Source organism: Canis lupus, chromosome X, assembly GCF_003254725.2.
Source record: "Canis lupus dingo isolate Sandy chromosome X, ASM325472v2, whole genome shotgun sequence".
Lineage (NCBI taxonomy): Eukaryota > Metazoa > Chordata > Mammalia > Carnivora > Canidae > Canis > Canis lupus.
Genome location: NC_064281.1, coordinates 41,890,061 through 41,909,387, shown reverse-complemented (window position 1 = coordinate 41,909,387; position 19,327 = coordinate 41,890,061). Strand labels below are relative to the sequence as shown.

The following is a 19,327-nucleotide window of genomic DNA, read 5'->3' as shown; positions in this document are numbered from 1 at the left end:
TTCCTTTTGGGAAGACCTTGAGCTATTTGGGGATGTGAGCCTATGATATGAGGTTTCTAAGCCATTTGGAGTCTGCATCCAGGATGTGTGATCTGAGTTATTTGTGATCTGTATTCCAGGGCTTGCAGTCTCTAAGCTATGTAAAGGACTTGTGTCCGGATTTTCAGGTCTCTGAGCTCTTCTGTGAACCAGAGTGGAAGGCCTCTGAGCTGTTTGGGGATCTATCTCAGTGTATGAAGGCTCTGAGCTATTTGGGGGAAATCTGTCCAGTACATAACATCTCTGAACAGGAATCTATGTCAAGGGTGCAAGATCTCTGAGCTAGTTTAAGGCCTGTGTTTCAGCCTATGGGATTTTGGAGCTCTCTAGTATCATGTTCAGGGCATGAGGTCTCCGAGTTGGTCTGGTGGTCAGAGAAGAGGGTGTGAGGTCTATCTGTCCATCTTTATCCCAGTTTGTAAGTTCTCTGTGAAACTGGTGGGTCTTTATCCCTGGTTGTGAAGCTTTGCGGGGGTCTGTAATCAGATTTTCAGGTCTCTGAGCTCTTTGGGTACGTGAGTTACAAAGTGGGAGGTCTCTGAAGTTAGGTAGTCTTTCCTAAGCTGTCCTGACTCTGAACTCTTTTGGGGTCTGTGTCAGAAGGTACAGGAATGGGCAGCCCAGGTGGCTCAGCGGTTTAGCGCCGCCTTCAGCCCAGGGCCTGATCCTGGAGACCCGGGATTGAGTCCCATGTCGGGCTCCCTGCATGGAACCTGCTTCTCCCTCTGCCTGTGTCTCTGCCTCTCTCTCTCTTGAATAAATAAAATATTTTAAAAAAGAAGGTACAGGGCCACTGAGCAGTATATAGGTGTTTCCCAGGCTTGGTATTCTCTGAACAAGGTCTGTTTCTGGGCTGTGAGATCTCTCTGCTTTTTGGGAGTCTGCGTCTAAGACTTGAGTCTCTGAATTGTTTGTGGCACTCTGTTCTAGGGAGAGGCCTCTGGGATGCTTAGGGCTCTACTTTCCAGGGTATCTCTGAGCAATTTGGGGTTCTGTGTCCAAGGTAGGAGATTTCAGGATCATTTAGGGATTGGTGCTCAGAGCATGAGGCCTCAGCATTTGGGCAGTCTATGTCTAGGTGTCACATCTTCACTTCTGGAGAAGGGGGTGTCTACCCCAGGATGTGAAGTCTTGTTTGGGAATTGCCAATCATGGTGTAAAGGCTCTGAATAGCTTGGGTGGCAGTATCCCAGGTTGTGAGGTCTGAGATGTCTGTACCTCTCTATCCCAGAAAGCTCATTCTCTGATGTGGTGTGGGGTCTGACTCCCAGAATATAAGGTGACATTCGAGGACTTGGGAGCTCTTGGGGAGTCTGTGTCCCATTGTTCCAGTACAGCCTATGAGTTAGTTGGGGTCTGTGTCCAGGTGCGAGATCTCTGAGCTGCTTGAAGATAGGTATCTCAGAGTATGAGGTCTCAGTGGCCTCGGGTCAACATCCAGGTATAAGATCTATGGGCTGTTTGGAAGCCTGGTCCTAAGTCACAATGCCTGACCCACTTAGGATTCTGTCACCTGTAAGGTCTTCAAAATAGTTGGGTATCTGGGTCGCCGCATGTGAGGTTTCCTGAGCAAAGCAAAGGGCACTGGCTCATATTCCAACGGAGGGGTGATGAAATCAAGTTAGAAGATGGAAAGGTCATCTCTGTTCTCTTTCTACCCTGGCACATATAGGCACTCAATATTTGCAGAAAAAGCTACCCCCGGCATACAAAGACTTTTCTCTTTGAATGCAGTAGATAGGCTTTATTGTTGTTTTTTAGATTTTATTTATTTATTCATGAGAGACATAGAGAGGGAGAGGCAGAGACACAGGCAGAAGGAGAAGCAGGCTCCATGCAGGGAGCCCCAGGTGGGACTCAATCTCTGGTCTCCAGGATCACGCCCTGGGCCGGAGGCAGCGCTAAACCGCTGAGCCACCTGGGCTGCCCAGTAGATAGGCTTTCGGTTTAAAGCCTCTAAGAAAAGGGAGGGTCCAGCTCTAATCAGATCATATTTCTGTATTTCTACTGTATTTCTTATTTTTGTTTATGGGAAGTGATAATGGTTTGTCCATTAAGGCAGCAAGATTTAGTTTTTTTAAGATTTATTTATTTTACAGAGCAAAAGTACACGCCAGTGAGCATGGGGGAGGGGCAGAGGAAGAGGGATAGAGAATCTCAAGTAGACTCTGCACTAAGCACAGAGCCCAAAGCAGGGCTCAAGTTCATGACCCCGAGATCACGACCTGAGTTGATGTCTAAGAGTTGGACACTCAACTGACTGTACCACACAGGTGCCCCTGATTTAGTTTGCTTTTTCAGTACACTTTAAAAGTTTGGTTTAAAAAGCTTATTTTAGCTCACATTATGTAGATGATGGTGCAAGTGATACCCTATGGGGAACATTAGAGCAGATGGCTGCAGTCTGAGGAAAATGTTCCTGGGCCCCAGCACCCACCATTTTCAATGAACCCCCAACCCCCACCTATTTAAGGTCTTCAATCCCCACACCTTGGTTTGTTCAATGATTTGTTTTATTGATGCCCACCCTGGGCTAGGTAGGGCCAAGGGATATACAAGAGGAGAATCAGATTCAGTCCATGCCTGAAGGTCAGTCTGGGGGCAGGGAGCACAGACACAGACACAGACAGACACACAGATCTGGCATCTGGTGGCAGGGCACACAGTCTCACGTAGGGGCACTCTGAGCACATGTAGTCAGGGAAGGCTTCCTAGAGAAGACCTCATGGGGGAAGCAAGGGGCAAGGCAGCCATCAGAGCCTTTGCCTTGTGTATATTTGTGGACAGGTCACTTTTGAGACCAGTGGACCCAAGGTGAGTGCAGAGGGCTTGGGGGCTGAGGCCAGCAGGTGGCAGAGACTTCCCTCTTACCTTACCATACTCTCATGGGTAAACCATGGCTGCCCCCTGCCAGTCTTGGCCTGTACTTTGCCTTCTGCCACATGCACCCTTTCCTGGGGTCCACCTCCATAGTTTTCAAGGCTTCCCTGAGACAATCCACATGGATCAGGTGCTCTGCCCAGTGCCTGGCACCTCATCAACACCCCATCAATGCACATTTTTGTCCTAAGTGCTATCTACAGCCTAGCTAGGTCCTGGTTCCAGCACTAAGAAGTCCCAGCAGTCATCATGCCCCAGGTCAGGGGTCCCAGTACCCTCCACTCTCAAAAGCCCTGGGTGCCTTTTTTATATGCACTACCAGAGACAGAGTTCAGACCCAGTCCACCTCAAGGGCTGGCAAAGTCTGGACTACGTTCCTCTCACTGGTCAGTGGGCCATGGGCACCCACTTCTCTTCCAGTGGCATAGGAGTGTCCACTTCTCAGATGTGCAACCCTGAAAAAGAGACCCTACAGCTCTTAGGCCCAACACTAGCCGGCACAGGAGCATGAGCAAAAACCAGCCACAGCCTCAGCCCTGGAGATCCTCTTTCTTTCACTAGCACAAAGTTTCTGTGGTAGGGGAAACAAGAGGGCTGGGAACTCAGGGCTCTAATGTCAGCCTGCCCTGGGGCTGCTTCCCCACACCCTTGGGGCAGTAGGGAGAGGGCCTGCAACAGACCTCTCAAGCTCCAGGCAGAAGCAGGTGCAAAAACAAACATTCTTCTGTTCTGGGGCCAGGCTGGGGTTCACCCCTTAGACCTCCTTGATTAGGCCATGAATCAAAAACCGCAGAAAGTCCTGGTGTTCAAAAATTACTTTTGAAGGTGGGTAGGGATTTGTAAGTGCAACCCACAGATAGGGCTGGGATGGGGAAAGGGGACTCCTAGAGTCAGTCCTCACCGTAACCCCACATCCCCAAGCACGGGGCAGGTGGGAACAGGTGGGGGCAGGTAGAGGCAGGCAGGAGGCCCTGGCAGTCATTCCTCAACAGGAGGGCAGCAGTGGGTGGGTGGGTGGGGCAGGCGGCTTTAGGCCCCCACTGTCTGGCCTCAGACTTCAAAGGGCTAGAAGAGGTATTTGCGGCAGGATTCAGTCCCACACTTGCATTCAATACGGACCCGCTTCTTGGGGGAGCCGGGGAGCCCGGCCAGGCCAAAGTTGGAGTCCATGCGGGTGCTCTCCATGTCCACGGGGTCCACTGTGGAGTCACAGCCAGGGAGGGCAGGAGGGGGAAGGGACTTGTTAGAAGGCCAAGGTGAAGTGTCCCGCTGCCCTTTTCACCATGAGACCCAGGAATCTTGGGTGCTGGGAGTACATCTGGGATTTAGGTCAGGAGGGGGTTGTGGGCTTGGTGGTTTGGGGATAGGGCCAGGGATCAGCATTGGAGGGGTGTTCAGGTGTTGGGAAGATGGCCAGGAATTGGGGGTTCTGGAGGAAGGCAGGGGTCGGGGAAGGGCCAAGTCAGAAGTCAGGAATGGTCACCTAGACATCCAGAGGGGCATCTAAACTCTCCTGTCAAAGATCCCCCCAACCTGGAGTATGTCAGAGGTAGCTAGTTTGTCAAGAAGGGGACTGGCTGGAGGCCACAAGAGTGTCTAGATGCTTGGAATGAGCAAGGCCAAGGGGGTTAGGAGTGGGGAGAATTGGGAGGACTAAGGAAATTCAGAGTCAGGAGGAGTGTCTTAAGTCTTGAACCAAACATCCTCCCCCAGGAGTCTTGGGAGAAGTCTGTGTGAGTGTCTCAGGGTTGGGGTCCAGGGGCTGGAAATGAGGGGACTCGAGACAGGCATAGGTCCAGGAGTCCAGATGGGACACTGGGAATCCGGAAGAGCATCCTAAAGCTCCCTGGGGAGGGGTCCTTGTGTCCCATGTCACTGTGTGCCCCTGCCCCCAGTCCCTTGCCACCCCCACCTTGCATGTTGTAATCAAAGGTGAGCTCCTCGCCTGCCCGGATGGTTCTTGTGGCAAAGAAAGCGATGCGGGGCAGTCGCTCATCAAGGTTGTCTATGAAGACGTTGTACACCTGGAGGTTGGGGTCACACTAGGCAAAAAAGAACAGCGGGAAGGTGAGGAGGGGCCCCAGCCTGCTCCTCCCGACCCCCGCCCACCTGCAGGGTACCCACACTGTGGTTGACAAAATGGGAGATGTTGCCATAATAGGCGGCATCCACGGTGTACACGTCCTCCACGTAGTCCAGGTCGAAGAGGTAGGTGGCGCCCTGGCGGTCGTAGATCTGGCCCCGCCGCTCCGCCTCCTCTGAGGTAATGATCTGGGGAGAGGGCCGTGGGGGAGGGGAGAATGGCCAAGAAAGCTCAGGAAAACCAGCACAGCTCCTGAGCCCAGGCCCAGCGGGGCTAGGAGGTATGGACACATGGGGATCTGCAATGCAGAGGGTCTCTCAGCGCCCTGAGAGAGGGGCTGGGCCTCAGCTGCCTGTCACCCATCCCTCCTGATGGCATGGCGTCCCTCGATGGTGGATGGAGGCTGGCCACAAGGTCCAGCAGTGAGAGAGAGAGAGATCCATAGTAAGACATAGTGAGGCGATCAAGGGCAAGAAAAGGACCCAGAGCTCACAGGGAGGGGTGGGTGTTAGGGGGAGGAAGAGAGAGGTGCAAGAAAGCCTGAGGTGCCATGAGACCCAGTACAAGAGAAGGCACCAGTGCTGGACTGCACACAAGGCGGTGAGGACACGGAGAGGAGAAAGCAGCCTGGACCCGTGGGAAAGGGAGACAGAATGAATGGGAAAGAGACTCAGACAAGAGAGCTCGAGGCAGAGACTTAAAAGCAGACAGAATCTTATTATGAAAGAGCCTGGTCCAGAGAGAAGATCAAGACCCTTGCTGGGAGTCTGAGATGGCAAGAACGAAGCTAAGGCCAAAATCTCAGAAGACAAAAGGAGGCAAGAGCAGGGGTGAGAGCTCTTCCTCGGCCCTAATGCTGAGCAGTGCCAGCAACTGGGACCTAAGACAGTAGTAGAGATTTCCTCCTCCCCAGCTGGATCTCTGGCTGTCCTGGAAAGCCCCCGCCTCTCCGTCCCTCATGTCCCCTCTTCCTCCTTGGGCCGACCACAGCCTTCTGGTAATCCCTAAGAGGAGCCAACCATGCCCTACTCTGGAGGAGGGTCCCACGGGACCCGAGACTGCCCCCTCTTCAGCCTGGAGTGCCTCCAGACCAGGGCAGATCTCATTCTCCACCCCTGGGCTTCCTGCTACCTCTGCCCACCCCTCAGAGACAAATGCCCACACAGTGAAAAGAAACACCAAAGTACCCTTTATTTTTACTCTGCCGTCTAGCCCAGTGACCTCTCTTTCAATAGTCCTAGAGGCAACTCAAATACTCTTCCCCCCACACCCCTTCTTCCCTCTCCTTTCATCAGAGACCCATTGGCCACCACCACCCCTGCCACATGACACAACCCCAAACCTGCCCTGGCTTCCCTCCTTGCTCACCCTCATGCCAGCTGCGACCATGCTCTTCCTACTTCCAGTCCTGGCCACCCTCCATTTTCTCTAGCCAGGACAGCTGCACTAGTGTCCTCACTGTCTCCTCCCTGCCTCTTAAACCAGCACCTCCACCCTCTGCTCCAGGCCAAATCCTAATCAAGACCAAGGTCTATCCCTCGGGCCACAAGGCTCACTGCCCTGGACTCCGGCTCCACTGAGGAACCTGGCCTCCCCCACACTCCAAATTCATGCTTGTTCATTCGTTAATTTATCCACTGGATTTTTATGAGGCCTACCCTGTGCCTGGTCCCAGCATGCAGGGGACAGTGTCTGCAGGGGGAGACACAGGGACCAGGCCTGGTCCTGGCCCTCTGGGTCACAGCCTGGTGAAAGAGAGATGGACTCGGATACCCTGATGCAAGATGCTGATCAGAAACACTGCTTAGGGTTCCCAGGGCAGTAAGAGAGCAATACACTATCTAAAGCAAGCTACAGGTCATAAAAGGGCTTTGACAGCAGGTGAAGAGTGGGGACTCTCTCCTGAGGGTTGCAACAGGAGCCACAGAAGTGGTCTGAGGAGGAGTACATCAAGGTCTGTCTCCCTCCACCTCCCGAAAACACATACTCTTTGTGGGGTCAGCACAACAGATGTTACTTTTCTGCAGCCTTCCTGACCCTCCTGATCCCCAGTGGCTATGAGGAAGCTGCTGCCTTTCTGAAGCTCTCTGAAGGCCTGGACTGAAGGGCAGTCTCTGCTGGCTCATGAGCATGCTGGGTAGCATCTAAGCCAGCTTTTTCCTTTCTACATCCTCCCCAGTCTCCATCTTCCCGCCTGTTCTGCCTCTACCTGCTCCCTGAGTCTCACCAAGAGTGAGTCATACGGTGAGCCCTCCAGGGCATAAACGGCTCCTTCTCCAGTCTTCTTTCCAGTCCTACTGTGAGGGCAGGCCTACCCTGAAATTTTGGGAACAAAGCAAACCATGTCCCTGCTCCCTAGCAGGTCTCCAGAATGACTGGGGAAGACAGATGGGCTAGAAGCTGGCAGCCTGGAAAGGGGGTTGACAGTGAACAGGACTCAGAAGACTCATGGTCAGGCTGCTGCCCTGTCCCCATTCTGGATTTGGGATCCTGAATGTTCTCTCCTTCTGCCAGTTTCTTCAGCCAAAAACAAAACAAAACAAAACAAAACAAAAAACCTTCTACCAGGTCTGGCAGCACACCAGTTTTAGACACTTGGGCCCTTTTTTACCCACTTTATTAGCTTGGTGACTCTGAGTCTGTTACTATACCTCTCTGGGCCTCGGCTCTCATCTGTAGAATGGGGATGACAATGACAGTAACATCAACCCAAAAGGAGCCCTTGTAAAGCTCCAACACAATCAGGGATGTGAAAGAGATTTCTGTTCTTGACACTGAGCACTGTTAGGAATGGTTATGAGTACCAGTCTTATCCCAGTAGAACATGCTCCCTTGTTTTTATGTGCCCTTTCCCAAGAAGGGAAATGCTAATTAAATGATGACACACCGTCATTTAATTAAACTAATTAAGTGGGATGCATGTTCATTTCAGTGTTGGTAAAATATGAAGCAAATGCTTGTCTTAGAATGGATAAACTAGGCTGTTGTTCTCTGCTGGGCAAAGGTGGGGATGTTCTGATGGAACATGGAAGGGTGCAAAGGAGAGGAAGGGCAGCTCACGTGGAAGGACTGCTGGTGCAGAGCCAGGAGGGCATATGTCATGTCCAGATTGTAGGAGAGCACAGCAGCGGCCAGACATGGAGTGCATGCCCTCTATTATGTGACACCAGGAAGAGTCTGGGACAGCACCAGTAACTGAATAAATTAATACTTCTATAATGAAATCTATGAATATTCATCCCAAGTAGGATCTCAAGTAGGCTACAAACAGGCCTGGATCAGGTCTGGTCAGGTTTTACAGCCAGATGGGTTACAAAAGCCTGGGTTTTCTGAGCATTTTGGATTTTCTGAATTTTAGACTGTAATGGCTAATGTTTATCAAAAACGTACTGTTTAAGTGCTTCTTCCAATTGCTTCACATATCACAACTCATTTAAGTCTTAGAACAAGTGAATGGTGTGGGTGCTATCACCACTCCTATGCTACAGACTGGGAAACAGACACACAAAGGATAAGTGCTGCTGAGCAGTGGAGCTAGGCTCCAACCTCAGGCAGTCAGGCTGCAGCGCCCACCGTCCCAACCATCCATCTGACTGCGCTGCCTCCTCATAGGGGATGCACGAAGAGGAGCTTGGCTCTGGCAGTTTTGGGGGGCCTGTGGTGCCATCAGGAGGCCCCGTAGGCCTGATGGTGTCAGAAGGGGGCCTGGAAGTCACAGAATGTGGCAGGAGGGAGGCTGAGAAAAGCTTGAGGAGAATGTGTGTGGAGCAACGAAGACTGGAGACAGGGGTGAGAAGCCCCAAAAGCCCCCATGTTGACAGCATGAAACACTACAGACACTAAGGAAGAACAGCCAGAACAGCATCCTGACCAGGGGGTCTAGGGGGCTGTGGACTCTCCCTCCTCTTTACTTGTCAGGATCCTCTGTGTTATAAAGAGATTTTCCTCGAGAGTGTCAGTACAGTGAGGCTGAAGACACTCCCTTCTCTGGACCTCCCCTAGAACGGGCAGGCTCCTGTGGGAGCTGGATGCCTCCTCCTCCAGACTGTCAGGGGCTCTGGAGTATGCACATGTCCTCCTTCAGACTGGGGACACCCCTCTGGGCTGTTAACATCTCTTCCACTGTTAGCACCCCTCTCAGATCTAGACACCTCCTCCAGACTGTCAGGATCCTGAGGGTGTGGACACTTTCTCCAGGCTGTCAAGAGTTCTCTTAGGTGTAGGCCTGATCTCCTTCAGACTGCCCTAATACCTCTGGGGTGAGGACACTTCTTTTTCCGGACTGTCAGGATGGTATGGGTATGGACACTTCCTAAGTTGCACTGCCAGGGTCCTCTGGAGTGTGGAGAGCTTGCTCTCTGCCTCCAGGTCACTCTGGGACGTAGATACCTCTTCCCACAAATTATCAGGACCCCTGCCCCAGACTGTCAGGAGCCCTCTGGGGTATGGCCACCTCTTCCTTCCTCCAGACCTTCGATGTGTAGACATTTCTTCCACCAGACCATCAGGATTATCTGAGTGTAGACTTCTTGTCTAGACTGTCAGGGTCCTCTGAAGTGCAGACTGCTCTACTTCTAGATTACCTCTGCCCCCTGGGGTTATGACCCTCTCTACTTTATGGTTCATTTCTGGGACTCTCTCCTCTCCCATCAGTGTCATTACAGTGTGGACACCTTCAAGTGTGTGTCCCTTTGGCCAATTTCTGTCACTTCCCAACTATATCACACCTCTAAGAGACCTTTAAAAATATGAAGGTATTTGGGGTTGTCACCATTACAGCACACTCCTGGATTTAAATGGTCAAGGTCCAGGGATGTTAAATGTTCCCCCAAAGCATGAGATGGTCCTACATAAAAAGAACTGCTCCACCCCAGATGCACATCACATCCCACCTTAGCACATGACACTTGTATTACAGACACTTGCTGGTTATTCTCACAAACTCATTTTGTTTTCCACCAGGGCACATGACTCAATCACACTTCCTAGCCTCCCTTGCACCAAGGTAAGGCCAGTCACTCGGTTCCAGTCAGTCAGCATGGGCAGAAGTGATGGGTACTGTGTCCAAGCCTGGCCCATTAGCAACCTCCCCTTCTACCACGACTCTCAGCCTACTTGCCAGCAATGCTGAGTGAGGACTGCCAGCGGCTCCAAGGCACAGCAAAGGCACAAGAGGGAAGGAGCCTGGGTGGCCACACCATTGTGTGGAAGGATACTACTCAAATAGCCATGTAGGACTGTTACATTTCTAATGTGTAAAGCCACTAAGATCTGGGGGTTATATGGTAGGTGGCTAGTCTGCCTAATACAGCTGACCCTTGAACAACACATTGAACTATGTGGGTCCACTTACATGAACATTTTTTTTTGATAAATACAGTATAGTACTGTAAATGTTACTTTCTCTTCCTTATGATTTTTCTTATTAACACTTTCTTTTCTCTAGCTTACTTTCTTGTAAGAATACAAAATATAATACATATGCTATGCATAATATATATTAAAATGCAAATATAAAATAATGTGTATAATAGTATATATAATACATATAAAATATGTATTAATCAACTATGTTATTGTAAGGTCAACAGTACACTACTAGTAGCTAAGTTTCTGTGGAGTCAGAAGTTACATGCAGATTTGACTAAGAGGGAGATGTCAGAGGAGGATAACTGCCCCCCCCCACCATGTTGTTCTAGGGTCAACTGTATACCCTGCCTTTCCCCAGTGTCCTGCAAATCTGGAGGAAGAGGCAGCCAACATAAGGCATGTCTATGTCCTACTCCAAAGTGTTCATGTTCAGATTAGTAAAAGATGTTCCTCCTGGTCAAACACTGCTTGGTGGTAAGCTGAGCCCTTGCAAAACAAGTAGTGCCTTTTCAAGTAGTGCCTTTTCAGGTGACACAACCCTATGCAGACCACATGGGCTGTTAAAAGGAACACTCCCTAGATTTCAGTTCCTGCTTTCCTATTCAATAGGTACCCTTATGAGGTCAACCAGTCCAGAAGTCTATTTCAGCATGCTTTCAACTACCAGCTGGATATCCGCGCCCCTGCCAGGATGTCCCTATCAACACTCAGGTTAACCGCCCCCACCTTTCCCTGAACAGGAAAAGCAGGGACATGGCGGGCATACAGTGAGGCGAGCTGGGCGCACACAATGGAAACACAATGGTGGGAAGAGCTGCGCGCGCGCGCACACACACACATTGGGTCCCGGCTCCCTACCTCTCCCACGTACTCCATGACGAAACTGTTCTTGCGGATCTTCTCCAGCGTACGGACGCCCCAGCCACGCCCGTCATCCGTGCGGAAGATGCAGAGGTCATAGCGGATGCCCTTCTGTACCACACGGTTGGGGCAGTCATAGCCACAGCGGCAGCGGGAGTTGCACTCGTAGATGGGCAGCCCGGCACGCAGCCGCACCTGACCCTGGTCATTGTAGGCAAACTTGTGCAGCGATGCCCCAGGGCAGCAGCCTCCAGCGGGGGCCCACAGACAGTCCTGGCACTCACAGCCCACCGCCACCTGGTTGAGGGTGATGCCCTCACCAACACGGTACTCATTGATGTATACAAAAGCCCGCGGGGGGCCGTCCAGGTCCACCTCATTCTCCACAGTGATGCGTCCCAGGTGGCTGCGCTTGGCATTGAGCTCCTGCTCCCAGCGCCGGAGCGCCCGCCTCTGCTTGGCTTTCTGTACCAGGTAGTTGGCCAAGCTTGGGTCCAGGTGCCGGGGGGGCTTTGATCGCTGGTGCCGCCGGAGCAGCTCCCTTTCTAAGTCCTTGTGGAACTGCTTGAGAATGCGTACACACTTGAGATTCTGCCGTGGCTCCCAGGTGCTCTCTGAGTCTGGGTATCCACGCCATTTTACCAGGTAATACTCTTGTTCCTGTTGGGGGACCAGGGGATGGGGGCCCCATAAGTGGCGATACCCTTGGACCAGCCCTTGTGGGACTTCCATCTCAAAGCTAGTGGATAACACCCAAACTATTCCCATCGCCTTTTCTGGAATGACTCCATGTGGTGGTTAAAAAAGCATTGGTTTCAGGGAGCCTGGGTGGCTCAGTCAGTTAAGCATCTACCCTCAGGTTATGATCCTGGGATCAAGCCCCATATCTGGCTCCCTGCTCAGCAGGGAGTCTGTTTCTCCCTCCCTCTCTGCCCCCCAACCCCCCCCCCCCGAGCTCCTTCTCTCAAATAAAATATTTTTTAAAATTATTTTTACAAAAAGCATGGGCTCTAGAGTGAGGATCCCTAGGTTCAAATCTCACTCTCCCCCTTATTACAGTCTAAATTCCAAGTTTTAATTTAATCTACTCCCTCCTATCTCTTTCCTCTCATCAGTCCCTCCTTCTAAGCTGTTCAGGCCCGAACTCTTGGAAGTCATAACATTGACTTCTCTTTCTCATTCCCCACATCTAACCTCAGCAAATCCTGGCAGCCTCACCTTTCAACTACATCCAGAATCCAACCACTTCAAACCACCGTCACTGCTACCACCATCATCACTTGCCTGGATTACGGTAGTAGGCCTCCTCACTGGTCTCCTCCGTTCCACCCTTGCCCCCTACAATCTGTTCTCCACTCAGCAGGCAGAGAGATATTTTCTTGCAGAGAGCAGCTATAGTATACAGTTTAACGGGGTTGTAAAAACCCTGGGTACAAATTCGGAATCTATGGCTCCCTGGCTATGTGGCCTTAGGCAAGTTATTTAACTTTGCTGACCCTTGGTTTCCCCATCTATACATAAAGAAAAAAAAAGCTGACATTTTTGTAGCATTCAGGATGTAGCATGTACTACTTCTATATCTTATTAACTAATCTAACCCTCACAACTCTTTATGAGCTAGATACTGTTTATTGGTTGTCTCCATTTTATAAATGAGGAAAATGAACCACAGAGAATTTGGGTAAGTATCCCAGGGCTATAGGGCCAAAATTTGAACCCAACCATACTGGCTCCAATCTGTTCTCTTTATCCTGCCATTGCCTCCTCTGGCAATGGCAACAGTTCCCCACAGAGCTGTTTGGGGGATTAAATGGGTTTCTGAGAGGAAGTGCCAGCATACTGAATGTCCTTCAATAATCACTAGCTATCAACATCTCCATTTCTGCACTCAACATCTCAATCTTTGCACTTGGTTTGTATTCCTATGGAGGTGGAAAGAAAGACTTATTTGGGGATTCATTCTGGCTCCTGCCCCTCTGAGAAAGCCACTTAATTTCCTCACCTGCACAATGAGGATGATAAGAAGTCCTACTAAACCTAATTTTTTAAGATCAGAGAACATTCCCTTTGGAAACAGATGCAGGAAGTGGGGGTGGAGGAAGAGGGAAGTAAGCCAGCTTCCTTGAGACACCCCTGCCCTGGCCATGGGCACCCCAGACTCACGCGTATCTTCTTGTAATCACACAGGTACTCGACTTCAAAGTCATAGAGATTCCTCTTGGAGATGCCGAGGGCAGGGCAGGAGAGCTTGGCCAGACGGCACAGGTCCTGTAGCTGATTCCAAGACGACTTGCAACACACACTGCAGCCTAGAACAAGGAGGCCAGAAAGAACTTACTGGGTATCCTGCTGAAGGCACCGATCAAAGGGGACCCCAAATCCTTTCTGGGACTTCCAAAGAACTGCCTCAGAGTCAGTGAGATTTAATCCACAGGCTTTCTCCATGCTGAGACCCTTCTACATCAAAAAATGTGCCACTTCCTTCAGCCCCAGTGCTCATTCCAAGGCCATCCCCCCCACCCCAGCTGTAGCCCTCAAAGTGAGATCTGCTGCAGGAATTGTCCTAAAGGAATCTATTCCTAGAGCTTCCAACTCCCTCCATACTATTCCTAAAACTGCCTGCAAACCTGCAGTTGGGTTCAGGACCTAATCATCCCTCTCCCCACTTTGCAAAATAAAGAGAACAACCCCCATCTCAGTAGGGTGCATTGCCCTGAGGGAACTGATGGGGCTGGGATTACAACCTGTAGGCCCCAAACAAAGGCTTAACTGGAAAGACAGGTCTGGAATCCCTTATCTGAAACTCCTGGGGCTACTTTACTTGTGTTTAGGAATTCAGATTTTTTTTTTTTTTTTTACAAGTGTAGTCCGAGGTATACCCCATGCACTACCTAACACCCGCTATGTGGTCAGGGGCATCAAGCCATAATCAAACACATTAGTAATTCTGCAGCAAAAAAATCTGAATTTTCTATATTAAATAGGAGAAATAAAGAGGCAAGATAGTCCCACTTTATAGTCTAGTTTTGCCCCTAAATTGCGCCAAACTTAAGTTTTCAGAGCTTTTTAGATTTCAAAATTATGAATGAGAGACTGTGGAATGGTATTAGATTTCAGGAAGCTTCCTTGAATGATTAGCCTGGGTGCCTTAAACCTACAAGGTATATTTTTTCACACCGCATTTTAGCTTGCCGTCTCATCTACATTTCTGTGAAGGGTAAAGCTCACCCAAAGGAGTACGCTCTGAATTCAGGAACCAGCAAAACAGTATAGGTTATTGACAATTCTTTTAAATATACCTGGAATGTTTCTGGTGCTATCAGAAATTTTCAAGACGCCGATTTAAAGGAAAGAAAAAGACTTCTGATTCAAGGCACAATGTGCTTTAAAGCCATTTTATCAAATCATTCCATTGAACACTAATTCCAAATGCAGTCAGTACTCATCCTATTTTTAATATCGTCTACCTCCCGTTAAAAAAATCAGACATTTGAACTCTTAATGAAATACTGCAGACGTCAACCTGAAAACGTACAAGAGCATTGCAAAATTATTTCGTGTGCACAACCCCCCCTCCACTGAGGCAGGCCTAGTGGAGACTCAGCCTGTGCCCACGCTTTCCTCTCCCTATGATGCCTCTCCCTTTCAAGCCCCTTAACTTGCATTTGAAACCCCACTAAAGTGGTCCCAAACTAACCTCTCCAGCTGCTGGCTCCGCACTGGCCACAGGTGGATTCCTACCTCTCAGAGGTCCCCCTCACACTGTGGAGGCCATCCTCCCCGCAGCTATCCTCACCCAGAGGAGCCCACCCTCCCCAACATACTGGAAAAGTCACCCCTCTTTCCCTACACACGAGGGAGTCCAGCTCTCCTATCAGAGAAGCCCCCTTTCCCCTCTTCCCTGGGGAGTCTTCTCTACAGCAAACCCTTTCCCCATCACGCGGAAAGGAGATACCCTCACCATGAAGAGTCCTCTGTCCCCCACTCTGAAAAGGAGGTCCGTCCCCTTCCCTTCCCTCCCCTTCCGGCGTCTCGCGTGGACACCAACCGGGTAACGGTCACTGGCGGCCGATTTTCCCGCGCGCGGGTGCGGCCTCCCCGACAAGCCCCCGCGCGTGCGCGCGCCGACTGGTCGCGATCAGAGGCGCGCGCCCCCCTGCCGCGTCCCCACTTAGCCCCGCGCCCGCCGCGTTCGGAGGCACGCGCCCCCTCCCCTCAGCCCCGCCCAGCCCCGCGCGCCAGGCCCGGGTTCCAAGAGCCCCATCCTTTCCGCGCCAAGCTTCCGGCTCCTGGCTCCGTGGCCTCAGACGCCGGGGCCCCAAGCCCGCGACGCCACCCCTCTAGCCCACCCGGCCCGGCCAGCAGGCCGGCGCCGCTACCGCCACTGCTTCACCTTTTAAATTTTCCGCCATCTTTCCCCACGGCTAACGACATTCGGGCCTAACCGGCCTCGCGAGAAGAGAGCTCGCGCGGGCGTGGCCGAGAACGCGCAGCCTATTGGCCGCACGGCGCCGCGAGCATAGCCCGCGCGGACCAACCGGCGAGCCGTGACCGGACCCCTCCCCGCTACCCCGCTCGGTCCCGAAGGCGGGTGCTCGCCAGCGCTTTCCCAGAGTGCGTCTGGGCGGCAGCCGCAGCGGCGGCAACTGAGGTTGCCGGAGGCCCTACCCGTACGCTGGTCTGTCTGTCACGCTGTCAGCCAATCACGTTGTCAGCCGGCCGCACGGGGGATTCTCCGTCCTGTCAGACCCCCAATTACCACCGTCACTCGGTCGTCACCACATTTTAACCCCAAGCTGGCCGTGACTCCCAAGATGGACTGTCACCACGTACAGCTGCTCAGCCAGTCCCCAGAATTAAATCAGACAATGGGTCCATCACCACAGACAACTGTTTAGTCAGACCCCGGTCCCCCACCCCCATTCACAGGGTCTGTCAGTCAACGGCAGCATCCGTTCGTGGCCAGCTGCGAGTCTTAAGGCAGACACGCATTCCTAACAACTACACTGTTAGCCGGCCTATCATTCCCTCTGGCTGCCCCTTTTTCACACAGTCAAGCAGCCGGTCTCTCCATCTCTTGCTCTGGGGGCAGCCCTGAATCCCCCTTGGGAAAGCCTCTCACAGCCACCAGCCGTGGCTCAGGTGGGCCGTGATTAGGTGAGGACAGGCTGTCATTGTCATCTGATGTCGCCCTCTCAGGCAGTCACACTGTCCAGTGTTGGTCAATATTTAATTCCCTCAGGTTACTCCTCATTCACGCCATGATCAGGCAATTATTCCCTCAAAGAAATAGTCACAGCAACTAAAGCCTCCATGCCACCTGACAGTGGGTCAGCAGTCTGTCACTTCTCAGCGAGGTATGCCCACCATTGGTCAGTCATTTGGTCAGTCTCCGTGGGGCTCCCTCCAGGCGGCTGTGATTCCAACCTGATACAGCCATCCAGTCAGGCAGCTACACTGGTATTTCAACTGGTCAGATGGCCTGTGAGTCGTTCACTGCTCTTCATCGTTTTGTCAGTCGCCAGGCAGCCATTCTCAGCATCTGACTGACCACACATGGTCTATGTGGTCAGGGTGGACAGTCACTCACCAGATACAGTTGCCTATCAGGCAGTCACAGATCTGTCCCTCAGTCAGCCCGAAATTCCTTCAGGGTAGCCCTCCTTTACACTGCATCAGACAGTGTAACATCCAGACACTCCCTCAGGCCAGATGTGACTCCTAGCAATAGTCAGCCACGCACAACATCCCGCCGCCCAGGCAGCAGCAACAGCACACACCACCAGTCAGCCAGCTTGTCAGTCCCTTGGGAGGCTGCCTGTCTTCTACACTATCAGACCACCAGTCCCAGCCAGTCCCAGGTGGGCATAATTTAGTTAGATATTCAGTACCTCCTACCATCAGGCAACTGCACTGTCAGTTCCTCAAAGCGCCCCTTTCCCTGTTGGCACATGAGTTATGTGGTCAACCAAATGATTACAGTTAAGCAGATGGTTGTTCTGTCCACCTGCCAGTCTAGCTCTGAGCTTGTTGGAGAAATAGACGGTCAGTCTGAAGTTCCATCAGCTCCTGCTTACCATGACTGGAACAATCAGCAGCATACGTCCCACCACGCATCCTCTTCCTTCCCTTATTCCTTCTAGAACACAGTCAGATGCTGGTCCTTGCGTGCTCCCAGTCTCCCCCAAAAGGTAAAACCCTCCTATTCCCAGGAGCCTAGTCCAACCCATAAGAATGGCTTAAGGCCCGACTGAATCTGGAGGGGGTGATGTAGGAGCATGTGGGTGTTGGGCAAACATCCCTTTGCCAATTTGAAAGATAAAACTGCCAGTTATGTTACCAGCAAAAGATGAGTTTATTCAGGAATAGCTGAGAATTGCAACGCAGAACAAGCAAGTTATGGCAAAACCATATGCAAGTCCAATAAACAAAGGAGAACATTATGTTATGGAGAAGGAGGAGGTTGGGAGGGGTTTGGAACAAAAATCTATTGGACAACAGCAAGAGTTCATACTGATGATGGTTTCTCATTGGCTGAGTTGCAGGAGTAGTCAGTTTCTTAAAGGAGATAGGATGTACATCTTTCCTTTGTTGGGGGCCTATAATTGACCATTCTTTCCTGTTGAGATACTTCTGTTGGGTGTGTAGCTGAAACTTTTTGCAGTAGACATTGTGCTGTAGGCTTCCTCTACCAGCCTCCCCTTCTAACATCCTGAGTCCATTTAAGTAAGGTTTCCCTTTCTTAATTTTCACACCGTGGTCCTCCCCAAACAGTATATATAATGTAATGAGTAGAGGCATGGATCTTGGAGCCTAGCTACCTGGATTCAAATGGTAGCATTTGCTAAATTGTGTGACCTTAGGCAGTTTCTTCATCTGAAAATGTCAGATGAGTGGCTTTGGGGTGGGTATCTCCCACTCATCTGGAAATCAATCTTTCTGGACTAGCATCTGTCCAGGAGACCTCAAAAGGAAGAGGCCACCCTATTATTACTGTGTCCCAATCCCAGCCATTTGTCTGTTCATTCAGCACTACTTTAGTGCCAACTGTGTATATTGCCTTGCCCAGTGCTGGGGCCAAATAAGGTCTTCTCCATTCCAAGCTGTATAGGTTTGACCTGTTTTCAATGCAAACCCCATCTTTGAGTGTACCACACATTTAGGAGAGGTCACAGGCCATGGGTGATCAGTGTCATGCGTTTTCACAAGCAAACATAACTGTGGGACCAGAACAAAGGTTAAGAAACATCTCCAGCCAGAGATCCAGGAACACTTAATTCTGGAACATCTCTGAATTCTGGCTGCATCTCCCAAGCACTGGTGAGTCATAACTTAATTCGCAGTACTTTTTTGGTCTTCCTTGGTGATACATACAATAATGGTGCATTTTATGATCAGTGGTGACTCAGGATCAACCAGTAGTAGGAAGATTAATAGCAGCAGTGGCATCTAATGTTTGTAGTCACCTTAAGGAGCCAGGAACTTTGCAGACACTTTAATTCTGCAACCTTGCAAAGTATGCATTTTTTTTGTCTCAAATTAAAGATGGGGAAAACTGAGGCCCAGAAGGGTCAAGCAACTTGCCCATGGTCAGTACTGGTTTGCCAAGCCCATGCCTGCCGTAGGCAGTGCTCCTGAGGATTCAGGGGTTGTATGATACAAGGTCTTCTCCATGACAAAGCCTGCTGAGGGGGTCCCAGCACACTGGATTTCTAGAGTTTCCTAGCAGGGAGTGGGGAGGCAGGTGAGTGATGCTGACAGGCCCTTCCTAGACTCAGCTGGCCCCTGGTGACCTGGCTGAGGTGGGGTGGGGAGTAGAGTGGAAGGTGAAGAACCATGAAAGAATTAAAAGGAACTTGAGACTCCCTCCTTCTTCAGCTTCTGTGGCTTCAGGGCAGTTCTTAAGGAGCAAAGTCAGCTCCCACTTCCCACACCTCCACCCTCACCGTGGCTCTCCTTTGCTCCTTCCCCTAGCCCACAGCCTGCACCTCTGATGTTTCAGAAATTCATCCACTGGTCTTGCAGATGAATGAAGCCTGATCTCTCCAGATTCCTCCTTACTGTTCTCTTTCTCCCCCACTCTCCTCTTCCTCC

The 19,327-nt window shown here is 51.1% G+C and overlaps 1 protein-coding gene and 1 long non-coding RNA gene across 3 annotated transcripts in view; one reads left to right on the top strand and one right to left on the bottom strand.

Annotated features, from left to right (window-relative positions):
• The window catches only part of LOC112673140 (uncharacterized), a 39,278-nt gene extending 24,515 nt beyond the window's left edge, over positions 1 to 14,763 (top strand). Inside the window, exon 2 of the long non-coding RNA XR_003144682.3 lies at positions 13,421 to 14,763. This is a non-coding gene — a long non-coding RNA (uncharacterized LOC112673140). The remainder of the gene's footprint in view (positions 1 to 13,420) is intronic.
• On the bottom strand, positions 2,535 to 17,365 carry SUV39H1 (SUV39H1 histone lysine methyltransferase). 2 transcript variants are annotated; one of them, XM_035711558.2, is made up of 6 exons: positions 17,311 to 17,365; positions 13,397 to 13,542; positions 11,231 to 11,893; positions 5,044 to 5,190; positions 4,832 to 4,961; positions 2,535 to 4,118 (listed from the first exon to the last, which is right to left on the bottom strand). In XM_035711558.2, the coding sequence occupies exons 1-6, from the start codon at positions 17,348 to 17,350 to the stop codon at positions 3,985 to 3,987; spliced, it is 1,260 nt and encodes a 419-aa protein (XP_035567451.1). In that variant the 5' UTR covers positions 17,351 to 17,365; the 3' UTR covers positions 2,535 to 3,984. The 2 variants fall into 2 exon arrangements, with proteins under 2 accessions (XP_035567451.1, XP_025324530.1); XM_025468745.3 differs by lacking the exon at positions 17,311 to 17,365 and adding an exon at positions 15,627 to 15,826.
• Between the last annotated feature and the right edge of the window lie 1,962 nt (positions 17,366 to 19,327).